Genomic DNA, 21,608 nt, shown 5'->3' with positions numbered 1-21,608 from the left:
CCTTTCTTGCCATATAAAATGCTTACTATTGCTTAGGAATAACAGAAGTGGAAAATCGAGCAGGAGTTAGATGCAAAGTGCATCCACTTATTATAATGGCAAAACAGCAAATGCTAACTGTTTGGACTTCTTTTAAAACTCAGATTGCATGATTTCTTTTCCAACTATTTTTCTTCTTTCAAAGGAGATCAGCAACATGAAGTATCTGGAGGTGAGCATTTTTTCTAAGAAGATAACTTCTCATTTTGCAGACAATATTTTTGTTTGCATAATCTGCTTAATAGGCAAGGCTCTTCAGAAATGTTTGGGTTTATTTTAAATGGGATTTTATTTTTTATTATCTTTAGTTTTGCCCTGAACCAAGTGGAAAAATGAAAGGCTACACATGGCAAGTATGGAGGAGTTGGACTTGATGATCCTTATGGATCCCTTATGAATAGGGAAATTCAATTATTCTACTATTCTAATTGATTTTCAGTTCAGGAACTTGAGACTGTTATAAAAACTGAGGCATCTAAAACCAGTGGCCACTCTCCAAAAAGTGAAGATAATGAAATACCCAAGGGTCAAATGACTGCTGCATTTGAATATACTAGACTTGGTATAACCTACACATCTGAAGAAAGCGTTTATATTATCCAGCACATTTAAGACAGCAGTTATGTTGGTAATAAAACCATGGCTTTGTACACAAATGAGCAGTAAAGGAAAACATGTTCCTTCCAATACCCCCCAGCAGAAGGGTATAGCTGAGCTGGAAGTGACACACCTGAAGCACTCCACATTCCGTAATTCTGCTTGCAAGTAGTAATCCACAGATAAGAAGAAATGCAAGCACCCCAGACGAGGACTGCCTGCGAGCATGCCTGGCTTAGCCATAGAATTACAGAATGGCTTAGGTTGGTAGGGACCTGAAAGACTGAGCTCCACTCCCCTGCAGGGTTGCCATCCGCTAGAATGCCTCCAGGGATGGGGCATCCACCTCTGTGGACAATCTGTTCCACTGTCTCACCAGCCTCTGAGTAAATAATTTCCACCTAACATCTAACCTAAATCTCCTATCTTTTAGTTTAAAGCCATTCCCCTGGTCCTATCACTAGTACACCATGTTAAGCTGCAAAGAGGTCTCCCCACAGCCTTCTCTTCTCCAGGCTGAACAAGCCCAACTCCTTCAACGTCTCATTACAGCGCAGGTGCCCTGGTCAGCTGAGCATCTTCACGGCCCTGCTGTGGATCTGCTCCAACAGCTCTGCATCCTTCTTGTGCTGGGGCCCTGGACCTGGACACAGTACTCCAGATTGCTCCGAACCCAGAATGGCACCCAGGACTCAGGGTGCTTCCCAGAGCCTGCAGGGATAGTACATTGCCTGAGCACAGCAGGGACACCCCAAGGAGCACTGCAACGGGACAGAGACTGCCAGAGGCCCTCAAGCCTCCCAAATGAGACACTTTTCCCCTCATTTCCATCGCGATCCTGCTCCCTCGCAGCCAAGGTGCATCTCCCTGAGCTGAGGGGAGGACCCAAGCCCCTACTTGCTGCGTGAGGCACAGGGCCATGAGCGGGGCACCTGGGGCGGAGAGGAAGGGGCACCCTCTGTCTAGGAACTCCGGCACCACGCTCCCCGCAGCCCGCTGGCCCCCGAGGAGTTAATGGCGGCAGGAAGCCACCCCCTGCCAGCCCTGCCCCGTGACTCGCTTCCTCCCACGGACGGGAACTGGGAGGAGTGAGCGGCTCCGGCCCCGCCAGCGCAGCCAGCCGCCCTAACCCGCAGCTTGCGGACGGACGGACGGACGGACGGACGGACAGCCGCGGCCGCCCCCGTGGGGAGGGACGCCGCAGCCGAACCCGGGGCCCGCCCACCCTGCACCCAGCCGCGTCGCTAAGCCAAGATGCCCGCCGTCGACAAGCTCCTCCTGGAAGAAGCTCTTCAGGACAGCCCGCAGGTAGCGGGAGCCGAGCCGGGCCGGGGGGCGCGGCTGAAGCTGTGCGGTGATGGCGGGCGAGCGGGCGGGGAGAGCGGTGTCCGCGGGCAGAGCAGGACGGCTGGGGCCGGGGAGCGGCTCCCGACCGGTGGAAGGAGAAATGGGTCGGAGGGGTTAGCCCGTGGGTGCGGGGGGAACAGGGATGCTCTGCGGCTGGTGGCAGCCCTGTGGCGTCGGGGGAAGGCTTTGACTTCCTGACAGTCATCTGTCAGGGAAAAACAGGTGATGTCTGCGTCTGGCAGGCGCTTGGGAAGAGGCTGGCTGTGGGCAGGTCGGGGTGCGACGCCTGTTCTCGTTTCCTTGGCTTTTCCCTCACGCTGTCCTATCCTGGAGGTGTGTTTGGGCAGGGCGTGTTGCCCTGACTCCCTCCTGGTACGTGAGGGAACAGAAGTAGGCTAGTGGATGTGGCTGCTAGTGGCCGTGCTCCTGTGCTCGTTGTGAAGGGCCCCAAGGGCCGTGCATCAGATACAGGGGCTTCCCTCAGGGATAAGTGGGCTGAATCCTGCTGAAGGTGACCCCGTTCTAAATGGGGCCAGGAAAGGAGGGCAGGCAGTTGTCACTCTTTCCTTCTCAGTCTCTGCAAGCTCTGTGCTCCCATGCCTGCATCTGCTCTTCACTGCAAAAGCGTCCCCTGAGCAGTGTGGAAAACCCATAGCAGAGAACGTGACATGTCAAGATGGATGTGGGCGTTCCAGGGGGGTGTGAGGCCTTGGGAGCTGACAAGGGAGGGTGGGAGGAGGGGTGGAAGAAAGAAGTAAGGGGAAAGGGAGAGTGGAAATTTCTCAGAAGGGTGGGGAAGGTACACTTGAGGTCAAAATGCAAAGCAGGCAGAGATACAGAAGTAGTGGGCGAAGCAAGGAAGAAGAAGGGCAGGGTGGGTCTGCATGGGTGCTGCTCCCAAGTATCCCAATATCGTAACACAGACTCATCTGCTGATGGACTAGGAGGAGGAATCAGTAGGTAAACTGTGGAACAGATGGCTAAAAGGTGTAAAAGAGTCTGTCATGAGTCATTTGAAGGAAAGATTGGACTTGCACCTGTCAGGAGTTAATGAGTCTTAAGGCTTGTCTTGAGCTGTTCTTAACCCATTTTCCTGTGGTTTCATGAAATCCCATCCTAATAAGAATGATTTTTATTAAATGTTTATGTGTCATGGAATCTCAAAGCTTGTGTATTTTCAAAACTCAACTGGGAACAGCTTTGAGGAGCCTGATGCCTGCTTTGAGCAGGGGCTGGATCAGATGGCCTCCAGAGTTCCTTCTGAATTGAACTATACAATGTTCCACTCTGTACCGAATTGTGCTAGATTTATTAAGAGCAGTTATTAATGTTTTTAATAGCAACCTCCCCAGTGCATTGTGGAGCTGAAGAACTTGACACACAGGGTAGGTGAACTCATTTTCCTCTTCAGTCAACGCTTCCTTCGATGATTAAAAATGTAACACTGAGTGGAAGCTGCTGAACAAAGCACTGAATTGAATTTGGAGGTCTTAGTCTTTCTTCTGGCCTGAAGGCTGCTAACAGATCCTTTTCAATTACTGGAAGTAATGGGCTGTGCATAAACCTGGCTGTTTGCAGGCAGTTTTGGCTTAGGTTGGTCATCACTTTTTATTCAAGTTCTGTAACTTTGGACGAGATGGGCACTGCTTAACTTTATGCCATGGTCCATTGTTGATAAAATTTAATTTTTCATACAGGGAAACATATTTTTTTTCCCATTTTTATTATTATTTTTTTTTTGTCTCTTGAGTGGTGGACTTTACATTCACAGCTCTATTGGGTTCTTCCGTGAGCTGGGTACTACAAGATCAAAGCAGACAGACAATCTCTGTCCCACGGAGCTTGCAGTGTAGCTGCTTATGTGATCATACCTCTGCATAAAGTGACCTGATTCTCTTCAGCCTCGTGCAGTCACTGACAGAGGGGTAATAAAATGAGGACATAACCTCACTCTTTTTAGGAAGTGCATGAGGTATGTAAATTGGTGCAAGACAGAAGATTAGACCATTGCTGCTTCTTCATCACTTTTCTGAAGCTTGATTTTCCATCCCCAGCACTTTTTTTCTGATTTGTCTCCAAGTGCTGACCAAAATGGCCTTAAGAAATGCCTTAATGCCTTTTTGAAGTGCTTGGTCAAAGTGTAGAAGGGAAATTTACTTAAGCTGCCATGCTAAAACCAAGGGAAATACTTACGTGAAAATAATTTTTTTTTCCTGTGTTTCCAGCAACCAAGATGGTGATGCTATTAACAGGGCCTCCAAAATTGTTAGCTTATACTTGAATTTCCGCTTGGTTTCAGCAGCAGTGTCTGCCATTCCAGAACTTGTCAAAACAGCAATAACAAAAACTACATAATGCTGGAATTCTGCTGCAGTAATTTAAAAGTGTTCTTCAATATGAAATTTTCCAAGTGTAACTTCCAAGCTGCTTAATAATTTATTGTTTTTATTATTTTTTATCAAAGCCCCAATAACTGAGACCAAGACTTTCAGAAATGCTTTCCCAATGCTGCTTTACCCATGTTTTGACATCTGAAAAACTGAATGTGCAAAAATTGAGTAAGATTTAGGAATTGGAATAACAGTTGGGTTTGTAAACCTTTTCCAGGATGCAGAAACATCATATGTAGTCTCATTCGTATAGCAGGGTGGCTGGAATGGGGTGGTCTTAATGGTTCTGTCCAACCCAAACCATTCTTTGATCTATGATTCAGTCAGCTGCTTTTTAGTTTTGCAGTCTTAGCTTGAGATTGGCCTTGATCAACATTATATGTCAAGTTGTTGTGTCATTTTTACCTTCCTTCGTTTTATTTTTTTTAACCATCCTTATACCCTGTGGAGTTTATCTGCTTTTCTGATACACAGCAGGGAAGATAAGCGCTGTGTAGATAGGAGATAGGTTGATGGCTTTAGTTTTGCTGATTGCAGTTAATGCATCTTTGAAGATGAAACTTTTAAAAGCAGGTATTTTTCAAAAGCAGCGTGTTTTCAATTACAGAAATGATAATTAAATGCTGAAAACTCTCAGAATCATACCACTGTCCCTGTTGGGAAGAGAGAACATTCAGGACAAAGTTCTTGAAGGATGCTGATTTTGAGTTTTTCAGGACCAACAAAATCTTGACGGATTTGCGAAAAATAAGCATGTTGGGGAAGTACTTCTTGTTAATGTAGTGGAGCTATTTAAAACTGTGTTGAGACTCTAAAATAAGTTTACCACATTGGTACCTGGATGCTTCAGCAGTATTAGAAGGTTCCTGTAATAGGAGGATGGATAAAGCGCTCACTCTGTCAGTAGTAAAATACTGGAGTTTATGGGTGCCCCTCAGGTAAGCAGATGAATCTAATTGGAGTAGTATGAATTAGCTGTGCAGATGGGAAGACATTGCCAGTTAGCATCAAACTCATTGGATTTACCAACATTAAGACCAAGGATGGATCATGACTTTGTTAAAGGGGCTCTGTCACATCTAGTGACGTTACGATATTGAGTTGATCTGGCAAGTTCTGGAGCTCAGTGTTATTCTGAGATAATTTTCTTTCCCATCTCAGAAGCAATGTAATTCACAGTTCCCGATGATTCCACCAAAACAAGCCTAGGGGATTCATGTCTTTAAAATAATACTTATGGCTATGCTCTTTTTTCCCCTCCATTTGTTGCCAAGGCTGAGCTGGCAGAATGGAGAAAGTAGGGGGGTATCTCTGAACATGTGTACACATGTACGCTTGCTGTTGTAGGCGAGCACTCAGTTTAGTGTGGTTATGTCCCCTAGCTTTGTCAGTGGCCCTTTAAGTGTTGCTCAAGACAGTTGAGAGTAAATAATACTCTGTAAATTACCTAATGGAAAGGAGTGCTTGTGATGCAGTCTGATGTTAGGGAAGTAAAGTGAGCAAGCACTGGTGTTTGACCCAGAGTCCTTAACGTGGTTTGGATTACTGTAGTCAGCAGGCAGATATTCAGGATTTTTTACATTCCTGCTTATGTTGGAAGGAATGCCTATTAGTTAGAGTTGGAGTCAGGGAATCAGGAGCTGGCCATAGCTTTTCTATCACTTTCCTTCTTACTGCCTCAGTTTACCTATTCCTATCAGAAGGACTAATTTCTACATGTTTTGAAATTCTGAATGAACAGAGCTATACAAAGTGGGAGGCTGATTGTTTCTGACTAATCTGTCTTTTTGCTACAACTTATTAAAGGAGTCTTTTGTGAATCTTTTAAATATTTTCCCTTGAGACTGAAACTGTTTGCTTTTTTTCTCTTTTGGAAGACTCGTTCTTTGCTCAGTGTCTTTGAGGAAGATGCAGGAACCCTCACTGAATACACAAACCAGTTGCTTCAGGCAATGCAGCGAGTCTACGGTGCTCAGGTAATTTTTCATTCGTTTTTCTTTTGTTATATGGGCAGCAGAAGATAAGTTACTATTCTGATGCTGTTATTTATGTGAAAGGTGCCAAATACCTGCACCTCTTGTAGCTTTGCCATCTGATAGTTCAGTCCTCTCTCACCTGGAAAAGTCTGAATGAAAAAAGTCTTCACCTACTCTGACTGCCTCCATACAGTTCAGAGAAGAGATACTGTGGTATGTCCTTACTTTGCAGTATATTAGAAGGCCACCCTTTACAAAATTGCTTGCTTGCACGTAAACACAATACATCGACAGATATTCACACTGACCTTGGGCATCTAACTTCGATGCTATGACTCACCATCTTAAAGTCTGTGCACATTGATTATAGAGAGAACATATACTTTGAGTCATACTGAATGTGAGTACCTGAAGTAGTTGGTGTGAGAAATAGGAGAGCAGGAGCAGAACACCACTTTTTCAAGCACTTACACAACCTAGGTGACTGAGTCCCTTTGAAAGTAAAACTTGTCACTCATATCCAGCGCTTCCAAAAATAAAACAAACCTGGGTGAGAGTGAAACTAGATGTTCCCATGTGCATAAAACAGACGTTTAAAGTACCATATCTAGGTCTTTAGAGATGTACCCAGTACGTCATGGGACTTGTGCAAGCATTCGTGTAAGTTGGGTGCCTGAACTCCTTAGAAACAGCACTTCTCTTCTTAAAGCAGTGCGGCAGAGAATGTGGAAGGTGCTGGGGTTGCTGTTTGGACTGGCTGGTGGTATGACTTGGAAGAAGGAGCAGTCTGGCTACCTACATCATGAAGATGCAGCTTTGAAGTCTATGTGTTAATGTCCTGGATCCTATGCAAATGCAGAGCTGTCACAGACTTAAAGTACAGCTCAGATAGTTGGAAAGCAATAGAGCATATTGGCAGTGGTGCGAGAGGAGGCATGAAATCAACACTGTGAGTCAGTGATGGGTGTTATGGAAGTCTCACTGAGATTTAAACTTGCAGGCCTGTTGGGTGGTGGAAATCTGAGACCAGAGAGCAGGTGGGATTGGAATGGGAAGGAAATCAGAGGGTAAATAAGGTTTGATTTTTAAATGTCCTGTTCGTGGACTGTGTCCCTATCCGCTGCTGATGCCTTTTTCAGATGCCATTTTAGGAAGTGGTGACCTCTGATTCACAAAAAAATGCTTTGCTTTTGTTTGCCTTTTCATTTCCATCTCAGTTTTTAGTCTTCTTTTGCCCCGCTGTCATTTCCTCTCTCATTATATCAGTGCATTTGCCCATCTGTGCTTTGCGGTACAACTGAGTCTTTGCATTTTCCTGGCACTTCTTGGCCACTTCTTCCTGCGCAGCTCCTGCTTTAGCTTGATCTGAATATTCAGTCACTTAGGAATGTGTTGAGATGTGCGCCTTGAGATATTTCAACAAATAGCTGATGCCATTTGGAGTTGGGGGCACACAAGGCACACAACTGTTGTTTAAAGTCAAACTTAGTAGGGGTGCACAGGAGGGCTCTCTGCACTGCCACGGACTTAGGAAAATGCAGGTTTAGCAGCCTGTGATAAAGACTTGGCCAAGCTTGTTTGCTTAGCAAACAAGAAAAAGATCAAATTAATTATGTAAGTGTTAAAGGGAACCAAAACGTTTTTTCCCCCTGTCTCTGCTTTAAAAAGTCTCAGCATTTTGGTGTGAGATTATCCTACAGTTGGGATAAAATTCTGACTTTTAAATAAAAATTAAGAGGAATAATTAATTCAGCCATATGCTATGGTTAATTCCACACTGCTGTGTAGGATAACACTGATTTTTGACTAATTTTACCAAGCTTTGCAAATGGTGGCATTTCCTTTTAAGGAGCTGTTTCTGAATATTTCCAAAGAATACATGCTTTCAGATTGAATTCACATTCAGTTTTGGAGCTGCACACACCCTTTACTACAAAATGTTATGATTGCATTTGCATCAGAAGGAGAAATATGATGCCGAATTGGCCACAAAACGTGAGTGGGAGGTTAAGAAATATCAGTGTGTAATATTTCTTTCTGCTTAATCACAACTTTAGGGAAAATACATTTTTCCTGCTGCTTTTGTTAGGAGACTCAGTATCTGGGCCTCACTGGCTGCCTGTCAGGATGTGTTCCCAGCACCCTTCAGGGTTGAGAGGGAATGAGATTTAGTGGAGAGAGTGTAGAAGTTGAGAGTGGTGAGGAGACTGATTCTGAATTTCCTTTTGCTTTATTTTCCCGACTGCTTTGTCTTTGCAAAGTCGCTGCCATTCAGTACTCTTACTTCCTTATCTGTACACAGGGACTGACCTTCTCTGAAGCAGTGATAAAAGTTCTGCTTGCACAGCCATAAAAATGGCCATGATCACAGCCGTGGCAGTTAGACTAAACACAAGTGGGTTGTACCCATCCACAGTACTGAAAAATCAGAGTTTTTTTGCCCCTCGAAAACAGAACGACAGTTCTAACATTGTAAATCATTTTCTTTTCGATTATGTTCTAAACTGTAAGATCTCCCAGATTTATCTCGGCCATATTTTCAACTTTTTTTTGGATACGTTCTCTAGAATGTCGCTGTTTCTTTGTGATGAAAACTTGGCTTGCCATGTAATTCAAACCACTACTGCTTGTGCTCCAATAACAATAGTTGGTGGTTCTTAATGGATGCACTGCAGGGTCTCCGGGGACTTGCTGTCAATACCAACTGAAAGCTGTTAATTACCCTTGTGGATACACACAGATATTTGTCCCAGGACACTGCTTTGTGTGCATTGCCACAGTAAGTTTGCAAACTGACAGTGAAAGCTGCTCTAAGTGCTTGGATCAATGCATTTGAGAGGAACGTGAGACAGACAGAAGAGGTTTTTAAAAACACTTGGAAAGTAGGAATTTTTTTTGAGAGTTCCTTTTTTTTTTTTTTTTCTTAATCCCTAAGTTTTTAATTTTGAGCTACAGAATCCTGCTAGGTGCTGGGGATCTCACTTTTCAGAACAATACATATTCCAGCAGAACTTCATTTTGCCTGCAGAGCAGGTGCAGTGTGTGACTGCTGTGTTCTGAAGAAGGTCACAGGGACCAAATGTGTGAGCTGTGCTCAAGGAGCGAGGTTCAGATCTGGCAAAGCCACGTGTGTAAATATTGAGAAATATTTTTATATCTCTTCTTCAAATAAACCTTATTGTGTTTCCTGCTGTAGTTCTGTTCCCCAGTTGAACCCCTGAAGAAGTCTGTCACGTGGATGGTCACACAGAAGAAGTGTTCCTTACAGGGTTTGTTCTTCATCCTTGCAAGCAAATGTCTGTGCTGCACCTGGCATTACTGCTGTCTGTGTCTGTGAGTGCTGTGCTCACTGTTCTGCTCACTGTGCTACCTGAGCAGCAGGTGATGCAGCTAGCAGGGATTGTTACAAAACTTAGCTTATTGAATTGTGTGCTGAGGTTTCTGTGATGGTGGTGAGCAGCTCACATTCCTGACTTCCCACTGCCATAGGACGTTTTTGTCAGAGCTTTGCCATCATCTCTGGTTTTTCATCATACTGCAGAAATGTGTGATCTTCACTTGACAAAACAAAATGCCATTTAAAAACTCTGGAGACTTGTTGTGTCTCTATGGGCAATAAGAAGCAATAAACAATTAAGCAAGTTAGAGGGGAATGGGATGGACTATTTTGTCCTTGGAAAGAGGTTTCATCTCATTATTTCTGATGGATCTGTCTAGATACTGAAAACAGTGGTGGCATAAAGGGAATCAAAATAAACCCACATTGCCTTTAGCAATATATCCAGAGGGAAAACAGCATGGGGATTGTGAGGAGGAATTGGATCAGTGTCAGTTGTCTCTGTGAGCAGTTGCCTTGTGATGGCAGTCGCATGGGTACAGCAGCAAGGTGCTCTGGGACTGGCTGCCTCTTGATGGCCAGATCCTTAGGGAAACTCTCAGCAGTTAGGAAATAGTCTTGGTTTGTGTGCACTGCTTTACTAGGTAGTGGGATGATCTGTCCAGGGCTAGTTGAAATAGTGCCATAACAATGTTATTTCTCTGCCCAAATTCATGGCACTTCATTTTTCAACAGTGCTCCTTGTTTCATCATCCTGACTGTAAATCAGTATATATCAGCCTGTAACTGGTAGATTATGTCAAGTTCTCTAGAACTCGTATGGATTTTGAGGTTTATTATGTCACATAGCTAACCCCAAGAGTTCTGAATTATTTAATTAGTTTGTGCCAAAATAATGAGTAAACACTGTTTCTTCCTTCTTTTAATTGCTTTAATTCTGGTTAAAAACAGCTGGTGGAAAAGCTGTGTTGCCTTGCAAATCTTTTGAAACGATAAACTTTGTTAGCATTTCAGTCTCACACAGAAGTTTCAGCAGAGTATCAGATTAGACAAACACTGAAAAAATTACCTTCAGAAGTGACTTTTGTGAAATACTGTGTATATTATTATTGGTCCATATTCATTGTGGGTTTGCACCGTGAGGTCTATTCACCATATGCTGCTGACCGGTAAACAGAGTTTTATCACATGAGAACTAATGTATTTACTAAGCCCTGGGAGTTGCTTTTAATACTTACGATGAAATTGGAGTTGACACCATGCTTGAAAGCAAGCCAGCAGCGCACTAAGCAGAGATCTGAGTGCCCCAAGTAAGCATCATACATGGATGCCCTGCTGATAGTAGTTATTTTGCAGGGTACTGAAAAGAGATTCTTTCCATATTAACTAGACATCCTACGGTGGCTGCTTCTGCTGTTTTACAGCAAAATTTTGACCAGTGCCTTTCTTTTTTCCAGCTGTTAGATGATCCTTTGCTGAGTCGTTCATATTTGTGAGGACTGAATGCCACACAGTGACTCAGCAGCAGAGAAAACTGTATTTTTGCCTGGCCTTGTAACGTGCTGGGCAGCCTGAGTGCACTGGTGAGGCTTGGCTTCATTCAGCCTTGGGTTCAAGTTTCCAAGCCATTTAATATGGAAACCTAAAAGTGTAGGGCTGTAACGTATACCAGGCTGCTGGAGAATTGTATTTTGTAGTTAGGTAATGAGTGTGTGTAGGCAGAGATGCACGAAACAGTCGTACCAAGACCCAGTTCTCTCTGTGCCGTGTGGTTTTGAAGGTAAACGTGCTCCCTGCTTCTGGAAGGATGAGAGGGCTGCAGCTGCTTTCTGTACATCTTTCTACCACTTCACTGTTTTTTTCTTCCCTAATTTATCAGACATTAAGCCCAATGTAAGCCAAACATTACTCTGTTCCATTCTGTACAGGTAGGCTGAGTGAATAAACAAACACCTTTTCATTATCTTGTTTATATGAAGGAATGCTTAGCAGTTCTGCGTGCTGGTTACTTGCAGAGTTTTAAAAATGCCAGCTTTAGCTGGAGTAGGAAAGTAGCTTTGCAGAAAGCTTTATTATATTGGGATTGGAAGTAGACATGATGGAAGAGCTCCCTGTCTTGAGAAGTTAATTTATAGCTCACCCTAATCCTTTACATGACCTCAAATCTGAAGTCTGCTGGAAGACACTCTGCAGACAGTTGTCTGACTTGAATGTATTGGTTTTCTGAGTCTATTTGGGGAAAATAGAAGAAAGAAATTCTGAAAAGTGACAGAGTGCCTCACTGATAAATGGTTAATGCAGTGGAGACGTATTACAAATGCATAACAGAAGAATTACACTTTCTTCTGATACTAGCAGCTTGGTGAATAAAAGTGATAATGAAGAGAGAGGAACCAGCCCAAAAAATCACGTGTCTTTACTCTGGCATGAGATCAGACACCAACAGTTGGACGTTTTGTAGCTGACTTGTTTGAAGGCAGGATGAGGCACTGAAGTAACCCCAGAGCTGAACTGAATGCTGTTTAATCTGTTGGTTTTTCGCTTGTGTTCGATTGGTGCTAAGTTCCAGACACCACTCCCATGACCTTACCGATGTGAACTGATGTCAGTGAACTTAAAAAAATGTATTCTTAGGGTTTGCCTTAGCATGCTAACTGAGCTTTTTGCTTTGTTTTTTAAATTTGAGAAAACATGGGATTTGATCTCTGGTCATAACTGTTTGCTTGGTACCTATTTGTGCCAAACCTTTTGTCTTTCCTTCTACTGTACCTTTTTTTTTTTTTTTTTTTTTTTTTTTTTTTGCGTTAATATTGCAGTGATGTTTTTCCTGGTGTGTACAATCATCAACTGAAAATTAATATATTTGTGAGGCCCAGTGCTGTTTAATTTTGCCTTCATGTAGAATATCTGGATTTCTGTTGAGGTCTCTGTTATGTTTCTGCCTGAAAGTATTACTTTGTCAACAGTCCTCCCATTCAGCAGTACCTGATGAATTCTGAAATTTCAGTTGGAAGAGATGCTGAGCAGGCAGTTGGGACTGGGTAATAGCTTTTCTTTTGCTGTTTGCTGAATTTCAGTGAGTTCAGGATAAAGGAAGTGAACATTGCTGTAATTCTGTAGCAAAACATTTAGGAACTGGGTTGAAACCTATTAAAATGATTTCCCTGGATTCAGTGGATCTGCCAAGTGAATAAATGCAAATAGCTTTTAAGTCTTGAGACTGATTAGTAGTGGGAGTTGGGGAGGAGGGGGGGAGGAGAAGGCTGATTAGGAACAAACGGAGGAGGATTAACCAAACTTTCCCAGATTAATGTGTTTAGCAATGCAGTATTATCACTAGGTCAGCAGAGCAGTTTGCCTTCTTCCTGTTCCTTATGCAATGTGACTGCATTTAATTTCACTGCCTCAACGTGAATTGTTTTACAAGTGTTTGTGTTGTGTGCGTGATGTGATGGAAGCACCTTTGCAAAGTCTGGCACAGTTGGGAAACGGGAGGCAAGACCTGGGATTCCCTCCTCTGTGTGGGCAGGATTGAGTAAAGGGTTGGTGGTGTTTTGGCACAGAGAATCAGTGCAGTAAGAGCCATCAGAAATGTGTCCTGCTGGCATCAATGGGGCAGAACTAATATGTGGCAGCATAATATGTGGAACAGTAGTCTCCAAGTCAGCCCAGCTTTCTGTGGGGAAAGAAAAGGGGGGAAAAAGCGTATTTCTAAATGCAGATGATTTGAAAAGATTTCTGACATGCATCCAGCTATAAAAGTAGCACATAGCACCACAGTTGCTGTGAGAGGACTTGCTGTTCTTACAGTTCCTTACTCTGCTTTGAGGTTGTATTCATGGCTGAGATCCCAGTCTTGAGAACTTCTGCTGCTTTCTGTAGTCTTAAATTCAACTTTGGGCTCCAGCCACACGCACGCAAACAAGCACACCCTTTTCATGTCATCAGTCCACACAGAGAGAGCCTCCTCCTGTCATCAAGTCCCTGCTTGCCAGCCAGCTCCCACTCTGCAGGTGGCAGAGTTTCTTGGATGTTGTGCTGCCTGCGGATGGGCAGTTAAAGCTTATTCCCATCCTTCCCTGAGCTCTTAACAAGGCTGGTTAACTAGTCACAACATCCTTATCCATCCACTGGCTTCAGAAATACTTATGTGCCAAGTGGTTGTGTAAAGCTTTTTCATGTTAAAACCTTCCCATCTGTATAACCAACCTGCAGATCCAGCATGAATCCTGAATATTGCTACTTAAAGTGTAGTGATTGGTCTGAGACAAGAAACAAGTTCCGATCCATCATTGTGAGAGTGGTGAGAATAGTCATGAGGTGCACATGATCTGAGTTTGGACCAGATTAATTCCAGCTCAGACCCTGTTTGTGACTTGGAAGGCCTTTGCTCTGCTATCTTCAGCCTCCTCTGAGTGTTACCACCACAGTGTTTTAAGAAGGTCAGAGTTATTTTTCTGCTGCGCATTCACATACAGCTGCTGTAGTTAGGCTGTGGTAATGCCTCTTTTTTCTTTCTGTGCTCTTGTGCACACCTAAGCCTGGCTGAATGATTGGGATGAGCCTGCTGTCTGCATTAACCCTCCTCTGTGGCGTGCCACGGTGGTGCAGGCACAGCAGGCTGTAGAGCAGTATGTCAGAGGTGGCATGAGGCCAAAGTTGCAGAATTTCTGGCCCAGATGGCTAGCTCTGCTTGCTCAGAGGGACACAGGGAGGGAACACACAAACTCTGTCCTAGTTTTAATCGTTTTCTGTACCAGCCCCAGCATAATGCTGTAAAGCAGTTCAGAGATTGCCGTGAGCTCTTTACAAGCTCTACATGACCTTAACACATTTTATTTCCCCCTCCAAATATGTAAAGTTTCAAATGAAAAGTGATGAGTTTTGTGTTCTACCAAGGAAGAGAAGGATCTGTCAAGGTTTAAAGCAGACCTCATTTCCCCCTGCTCCGTTTTACTTTTTCATTTTTAAGTCACTGTTAATAAATCAGGGCAATAGCGGTTTATATACTAGTGTTGTGAATATGTTAATTAGAAATTGGCATATCCAAATGCTTTTCTTTATTTTCCAGCTAGTTCAAACAAAATCAAACATCCTCCCTACAAGTCTTGCTTTGTCTCACTCTTAAGGGTGTGTATACTTTCATTGGGTTTAGCTGTAAGAATACAGAATTATGCACTCTTTTGTAGTCCTGCATCAACTTCAGGCAGTTTAGTTAAATTGTAGTACATTCCCTAAGCAGGAATACCTTATAGAAGGGCTATCTACTGATTCTCCTTGTTCTTATAGATTTGGGGGAAAGGTGACTAACCAATATAAATCATTCTTAGGATGTTTCAACAACTTACATATTTAAAGTTGTTCTGAATCCATCTTGCAAGAAAAAAATCCCAACAAATTGACCTCTATTCAAAGAGGTTAAACTTCAAAAGCTGCGTTGATTATGCCTTTAGTTTGTCTTAATTACTGCTTTTCTACACAGGCATTTTGGGAATGTTCATGTACAACCGAACATCAGTGTAAGTAGTTGCAGATTTGGTCAAGGAGCTGCTCATGAAATAGTATTAACAGCAAAGCTGCAGACTTTCAAGTACTTCTGTTAATATGTAACTTTTGTTTGTAGAATGAGATGTGTCTTGCCACACAGCAGCTTTCGAAGCAGCTCCTTGCCTACGAGAAGCAGGTATGTTCAGCATCTTACCTTTGGTTTACCCTTCAGCACCTGCAAAGAAGCCTGTTCAAAAAGCATTCTTTCCAGAAGTGCTTAGCCCACAGGATTTACTTGATTTCATGTGAAGGGTTTTGCAAAATGCCCCGAGATGTTCAACAGTGTTAAGTCACTTCTCAGGATCTTAAAATATAAAAGAAAGAAAGAAACAGTGCAAATTATTAGTTAATGAATTTATGAAGATGCAAGCTAATTGGTTCCTACTGTGTGACTATTATTTTAAAAAGAGCCTAATAAGCATTCATTGCATGTTGTCTAAAACCTATTACTTTTGAACTAGAGAAACAGAGTATAAAGAGATGTATAAAGTTGCTATTTTTTCATTTAGTCTTACTGTAGAATTATCTTTTACCTATGTAGTAAAACACTTCTTGTGTCAGTTTTGATACTCACCAAAGGCATGTTTCTATTTCCAGCATTTTGCCTTAGGAAAAGGAGATGAAGAAGTGATATCCACCCTTCATTACTTTTCCAAAGTTGTGGATGAGGTAATTTGAACTGCCAGTATTCTGTTATTACAATGGTAATGGAACATTGGAGGCTTATTTCTTGTGGTCTTTTCCGTTTTGGTTCTGAACCTTCCCAACTGAAGGTGAGATTGTGCCTGGGTTTTACAGAGTCATTTAAACAGAGGTGGAAAGAAGTGTAGTACTGCCTTTTCGTAGTGATGCTTTTAGCTCTGCGGGGCGCCAAAGCTGGATCTGTGGCTTCCTCTCATGTGCTGCAAATCTCAATTTACTAAATAGGGGGATTAGAAGAGAGTCTGAAGCACGACATGTTTCAGATAGACTGGAAATATTTTTAATTTCATTTGATTTAAAAATGGCATATACTTTTTCAAGCTTTAAATGCTTTAGTTTGAGCCAGAACTGCCCATGGATGAATGCAGGACAGTTAAAAATTTGAAGTGCTGTGCTCACCCCATGAATTACTCTAAGGATACAATGAGAAGAATCTTAAAGGTGAAGTTTGCCCTTAGCCTTCTTCTGCGCATGTGCTCTCAGGAGATAGCTGAAAGGATCATTTACTGCCATGAGCCTTGTATTTGCCTTGTGAAGTATGAGCAGTTAAGAACTAGCGCTTTCTCCTTCCTTGATATGAGAGAACTGTTCCCTTTGTGAGCTGAAACCAGAGAACCTTGCTGCTCAGTTCTTTCAGTCATATTTTCCCTCACAAGAGCCTTCTCCGTTCCTCAGCCTCCTTTTAAGCCTGTTAGCTAGCCCGTAAACCTTTGTTCCAGATGTCCTGTCTATAGGTGTTGAGTTGCTCTCATTAAGGTCTGTATTGTCAGGTGAGAAAAGCTGACTTCATCCTTCCTAATCTGCCTGGAGGCCTTCAGAATGATACTGTGAGCAAGTGCAGGGATTATTGTGTCTGTATAAGGCAGAATCCCATATTAGGTGCTCTAGCAGTGTGATTGATAGTTGTCACAACCCATTTAAGATTCGGCATGCGGTTGCTGAAACAAGAGCCTGTCCTTCATCCTAAACGATGTCAAACATGCTTTAAAATATGTCTTCATCTGCTGAATTTTAGAGACGCACAAAGGAAAGAACAGGAAAATGCTGTGAAAGTTGAATATTGCCCCTTGTTGTGATTGTGTCCTGGGCAGTCCTCGTGAATGGGGAGAGGCTGTGGTCGCAGAAGTGGATTTGTTACTCTGAGCTACAGGGACTAACCAAAACTGGTCAGCAAAGGCAGACTACACATGCAATCTTATTTTGTTAATGACTAGAATTAAAGGTGAACTGCCCTAACACAGTATGTAGGAACTGGAAAGTTCTTGGATCCCTAGAAAACAGTAGGCAGGAATTAACCTGGGGCAAAACCCCCATCTGTCTCTCAAAATTATGCTTTAATCACTGAAGTACTGGTCTGTAGCCACGAGTGTCATTTTTCTACTCATTTGATCAGCAGCTGAGTTTTTTAGGTGGTGTTAAGGTGTGTTTGACATGAATTTCCAAAGGAACCAAAGGCCCAACAGCAGAATTTCAATAAACCACTTGATGTTTGCTGCTCATGGATTTTTAGTGCCTTGGAAAAGGCTTGGGTAAGGCCAGAACAATTAATAGTGTAGAGGCCTTCATCTGTGAAGTTACTCAATACCTGACTTGACATGGGCCCAGGCAGCCCACTCTAGCTGACACTGCTTGAGTTTGAGCAGATGATGTCAAGAGATGCCTCCAAACTAAACAATTCTGTAGTTCTGTGAATAGTAGTGATGCTTGACAGTCTTGCTGCAATATTTCTGATCCCAAATGGTGGAAATATAAATCCACCAGAAGACCTGACATAATTTTTCTTGACGAAAGATTTGCTAAGAACTTTTTACTACTTGTAATTAAAGTTAACAAACATGCCTTATAGCCTGTATCAACACTGGCTACAGAGAGTTCAACACAGACAGTGTGTGTTACTCTTGTTAATTGCGTTGTGTTTTAGAGCATTCCTCTGTTCTCTGTTTTAGCTCAATGTTCTCCATTCTGAATTGGCAAAACAGCTTGCAGACACAATGATTCTCCCAATAATACAATTTCGGGAGAAGGATCTCACAGGTAAGTTGTATTGTAAATTTTCATTTTCCTCTTGGTACTTCTTCTTGCTTATTTTGTAATAAGCTGAGGCACAGTCATAGAGTCCCATATAAGTATTTGTTCTTTTTGATAATCCACGCTAAAGTTGTGGGGTTTTTCTTATTTTCCCTTTTTTCCCTGCTGTAGAATTGCATTGACATATACTTCTATTCAGACGTAAACAGTGCAATTTCACCACATATACATTATGCCTTGGCTGGGTGAAGTTTGGAAATACACAACCTTGTTCTCTGTTGTGTCACTGCACTTTTACACAAGCATACTTTCGTTGATGCCAGTGACAATTTGGTTGCCTAAAACGGAGAAATTTAGCAGTGAATCTGGTTTGCAAACAACATTAATCCCTCCGCAGAAGTCTGGGATTATTTGAAGAGCACAAGCAGGAATATTTTCCTAACTTCACAGTATAATATGTCCCCTCCCTTTTAAGCAGTTAGTCTCTTTAAGTCCCTGCCATACACGATAGTTCCAGGTAACTCAGTTGCACGAACTTGGAAATTCCGTACTTAAACAGCAAAGCAATAGTGCAAACGTTGGGTGGAATTTCAAGAAATAGATTCTTTCAAGGACACTGTAACCTACTCATGCAGCAGGAACGTGAGTTCTTACTGCAGAATTAAAGAAAAAAACAAGCAATTCTGATGCTAAATTTACTCTCCTGCTTATATGCTTCTTAAAGACATCATGAGACGGGAGACAAAAAGCAACCCAGATCCCTGCAGCTAAATAGTGGGTAGTTTAGTTTTCTTATATCATAGAATCTCATTTGAACTGCAGAGACATCAAGGTTGTTATAAAAATGGATATGTTGTTCACAGTATAGTGTCATGAATATGTAGCAGTATTTGGATGGCAAGACGTTGGCTCTATAAAGGCTTTAACACCTCCTTAATGTGGCTTCAACCGATACAGTGAATCTGTTCCCATCTGTAGGGATTTTGTTCCTTGTTCATAAAAGGAGACAGAAAAGACAGAAAGCAAAGCCTCAGCTGCTTCATAAGAAATAATGAAAGTTTACTTAACTTCAAAATCTTATTCATTCTACCTGTCCATGAGCTGGTCACTGTTTTTCATTACCTGTAGAGAAGCATTTTTGTTAGAGGACTGGTCATGTTGAAATTTCATCATAGGATTAAATGTGAAAACAGAGATTACTGTGTTGGTTTTTTTTGTCTTTTTTTTTTAAACTTCTGATCTTGTTATGAATTGAATATTGTAGAAACCTTTAGGTGCAAGTTAGTCAGACCTGGAAGGAATTTGTATCATTCTACATTGGAATCATGTGGACGTGTTCTGGGGAGACAGAGGTGGCATGAAGCTGATTTGTGAATAGACTGTTACAAATAATCAGAGACCATGACGACATCCTACAGTTGTACCATTTTTCTTTTCACAGTTGCATAATGTCATGTCTTCTGACTGTGTTTGCTTTGTAGCCTTTTGAGAAGGATTTTGCCAGTTACAATGTACACTGAACATGAGCACTGAGAGCAGTTTGCACCCTGTGCTTTTCAAAGTTGAGTCACCTGAGTCACCTGAGTCATCTCTTCTACCTGCCTGAGAAACTGGTGGCCAATGTTTGCCACATCAACATCATAGGTGGCAATCAGACGTTTTGGATAACAACTTATTTTCACAGAGAGTAGCAAAAGAAGTTCCACGTTGATGGAGAAAATTACGCACATGAAAGGGGCTTAGATCACGTGTCACTGGGACTGTGTTAAATTTCTTGATATCGCGTAAAATTTGTCAGGATGTTCAGAACTGCTGATAGACATGGGCTTTTTGTGATAGCAAGCATAGTGAAATGGTGCTTCTTTGGGTAAACTACATTGACAGATATGGAATCTTTTTCACAGTGACAGCTTTCTCTATCAAGTAAACTAACTCAACTCTTACTTTCCTGTCTGCCTGTTTGTTTGTCTTGCAACTGATCTGGTATATAATAATTTTGAAGACAGGCATGACACTCTGCTTTGAAAGGGTTGGAACGATAGGCATTAAGCATGCCATCAGTGATCTCAGTTGAACCAAGTGTTTACAGCAGTTTCTACTTTGAATATTCAATTTCTCTTTTTCAGAAGTAAGCACGTTGAAGGATCTTTTTGGCCTTGCCAGCACTGGTATGTTTCCTAGTTTTGTTTGTTTCTAATGATATGCACCTGTTATATCACAGAAGACATTTTTAATCTATGCACACACACATCACATTTCTAAAAGAATAATATTCCTTGTCTACAGAACATGACGTGTCCATGGCAAAGTATAGCAGGTTACCGAAAAGGAAAGAAAATGAAAAGGTAAAGAACTTGAAAGGGAAAAGGAGAAGTTTTCATCAACCGTTCTGTCTTCATCACTGTAGTGAATCCTCACATAAACTCATGAACTTTGGAGAGTTCATCAGTTAAATTCACAGTAGCTCTGGAGTACTGGTGATCTAGTTTGTAAGCAGACACAAAGCTTTTAGACGTGAATTCTCCAAGCTAGGCAAGTGTTGCTGAACTACAGCCCTTGCAGTCCAGAAGATCTCTTCAGGCAAATAGCCAAATGACTATAAATGGACTTGTATAGGCCTACTGTTTTACAGCTGATGTGGTGATGCTGTATCACTGGGTGCAATTCATTGCAAAGAGTGTCTCAAAGCCTTGTGCCTGCTATTTATAAAGCATCCCATTGTTCTACATCTGCCTGTAAGCTGTCACTTGTGGCACACCAAACTGTGTTGGTGGGGTTGCTCTACGTTTCTTCTTCCCTGACCACTGGACCACTGTTCCAAAATAATGCCTCTATATGCCAGAAATGTGTGATGGCCCTATGCTGAGAGGGCTTCAGGTCTACAGGATGGTCCTTCAAAGGGTGTGCATTGCAGAACAGAATGTGATACAGCATATTATGAATTATTCATCTCTGTGTTCTGCATTTGGAGGCTTGGGTGGTGATCTGAGCTACAAACAAATCTCTTGCATTGAGATCAGATCCAGAATATTAGTTGTGGTAGTTTTGTAGTTAATAACCACAGGGACTGCCCAAATGCTTAAGTATTTTTACAGAGCAGGGCTTAAAGTTGATTTGGGTTTTGGATTTCTTATGTTAGTTTCTCATCCTTCATGTTAATGAACCTTCTATAATGAACCTTGTCTAAAGATAACTTGAAAATGATCAGTAAATGTATCCTTAGGCACAGTAATTATTTGTCAACCTACTTACCAATTTTTGTTTAGCATAAGGCAGAAGTGGCAAAAGAAGTGGCGAATGCAAGGAGAAAGCAGCATCTTTCATCTCTGCAATATTACTGTGCCCTGAATGCTCTGCAGTACAGGAAGAGAGTGGCAATGATGGAACCTATGCTAGGATATACAAGAGGACAGGTATGGACAATAAAACTACAGTTAGGCCTCTCCCTGGGAAAAGTAAAACACTGCAGCCTGGATTGATCAATTTACGACAACTGACAAATGAAAACAGAGACAAATAACCCAAAACTTTATTCAGCATGCCTGGGTTCTAACCTGTTTACATTTGTGACAAGTAGTTCAGTGTTTAGGTATCAAAGAGAGATACCAGTGGGGGGGGGGGGGAGGAACATACTGTACACTGGTA

At 42.3% G+C, this 21,608-nt stretch overlaps 1 protein-coding gene across 1 annotated transcript in view; it reads left to right on the top strand.

Annotated features, from left to right (window-relative positions):
• Positions 1–1,890: 1,890 nt before the first annotated feature.
• APPL2 (adaptor protein, phosphotyrosine interacting with PH domain and leucine zipper 2) overlaps positions 1,891–21,608 on the top strand; it is a gene marked incomplete at both ends in the record, with an annotated part of 30,663 nt that continues 10,945 nt past the window's right edge. The window contains 8 exons of the mRNA XM_079536565.1: positions 1,891–1,944; positions 6,251–6,349; positions 15,310–15,369; positions 15,831–15,902; positions 17,882–17,969; positions 20,090–20,131; positions 20,250–20,308; positions 21,230–21,376. Coding sequence (XP_079392691.1) covers positions 1,891–1,944; positions 6,251–6,349; positions 15,310–15,369; positions 15,831–15,902; positions 17,882–17,969; positions 20,090–20,131; positions 20,250–20,308; positions 21,230–21,376 — 621 coding nt within the window. The remainder of the gene's footprint in view (positions 1,945–6,250; positions 6,350–15,309; positions 15,370–15,830; positions 15,903–17,881; positions 17,970–20,089; positions 20,132–20,249; positions 20,309–21,229; positions 21,377–21,608) is intronic.

This window comes from Tetrao urogallus, assembly GCF_951394365.1.
Source record: "Tetrao urogallus genome assembly, chromosome: 1".
NCBI lineage: Eukaryota > Metazoa > Chordata > Aves > Galliformes > Phasianidae > Tetrao > Tetrao urogallus.
This window is presented reverse-complemented; position numbering and strand designations above follow the sequence as displayed.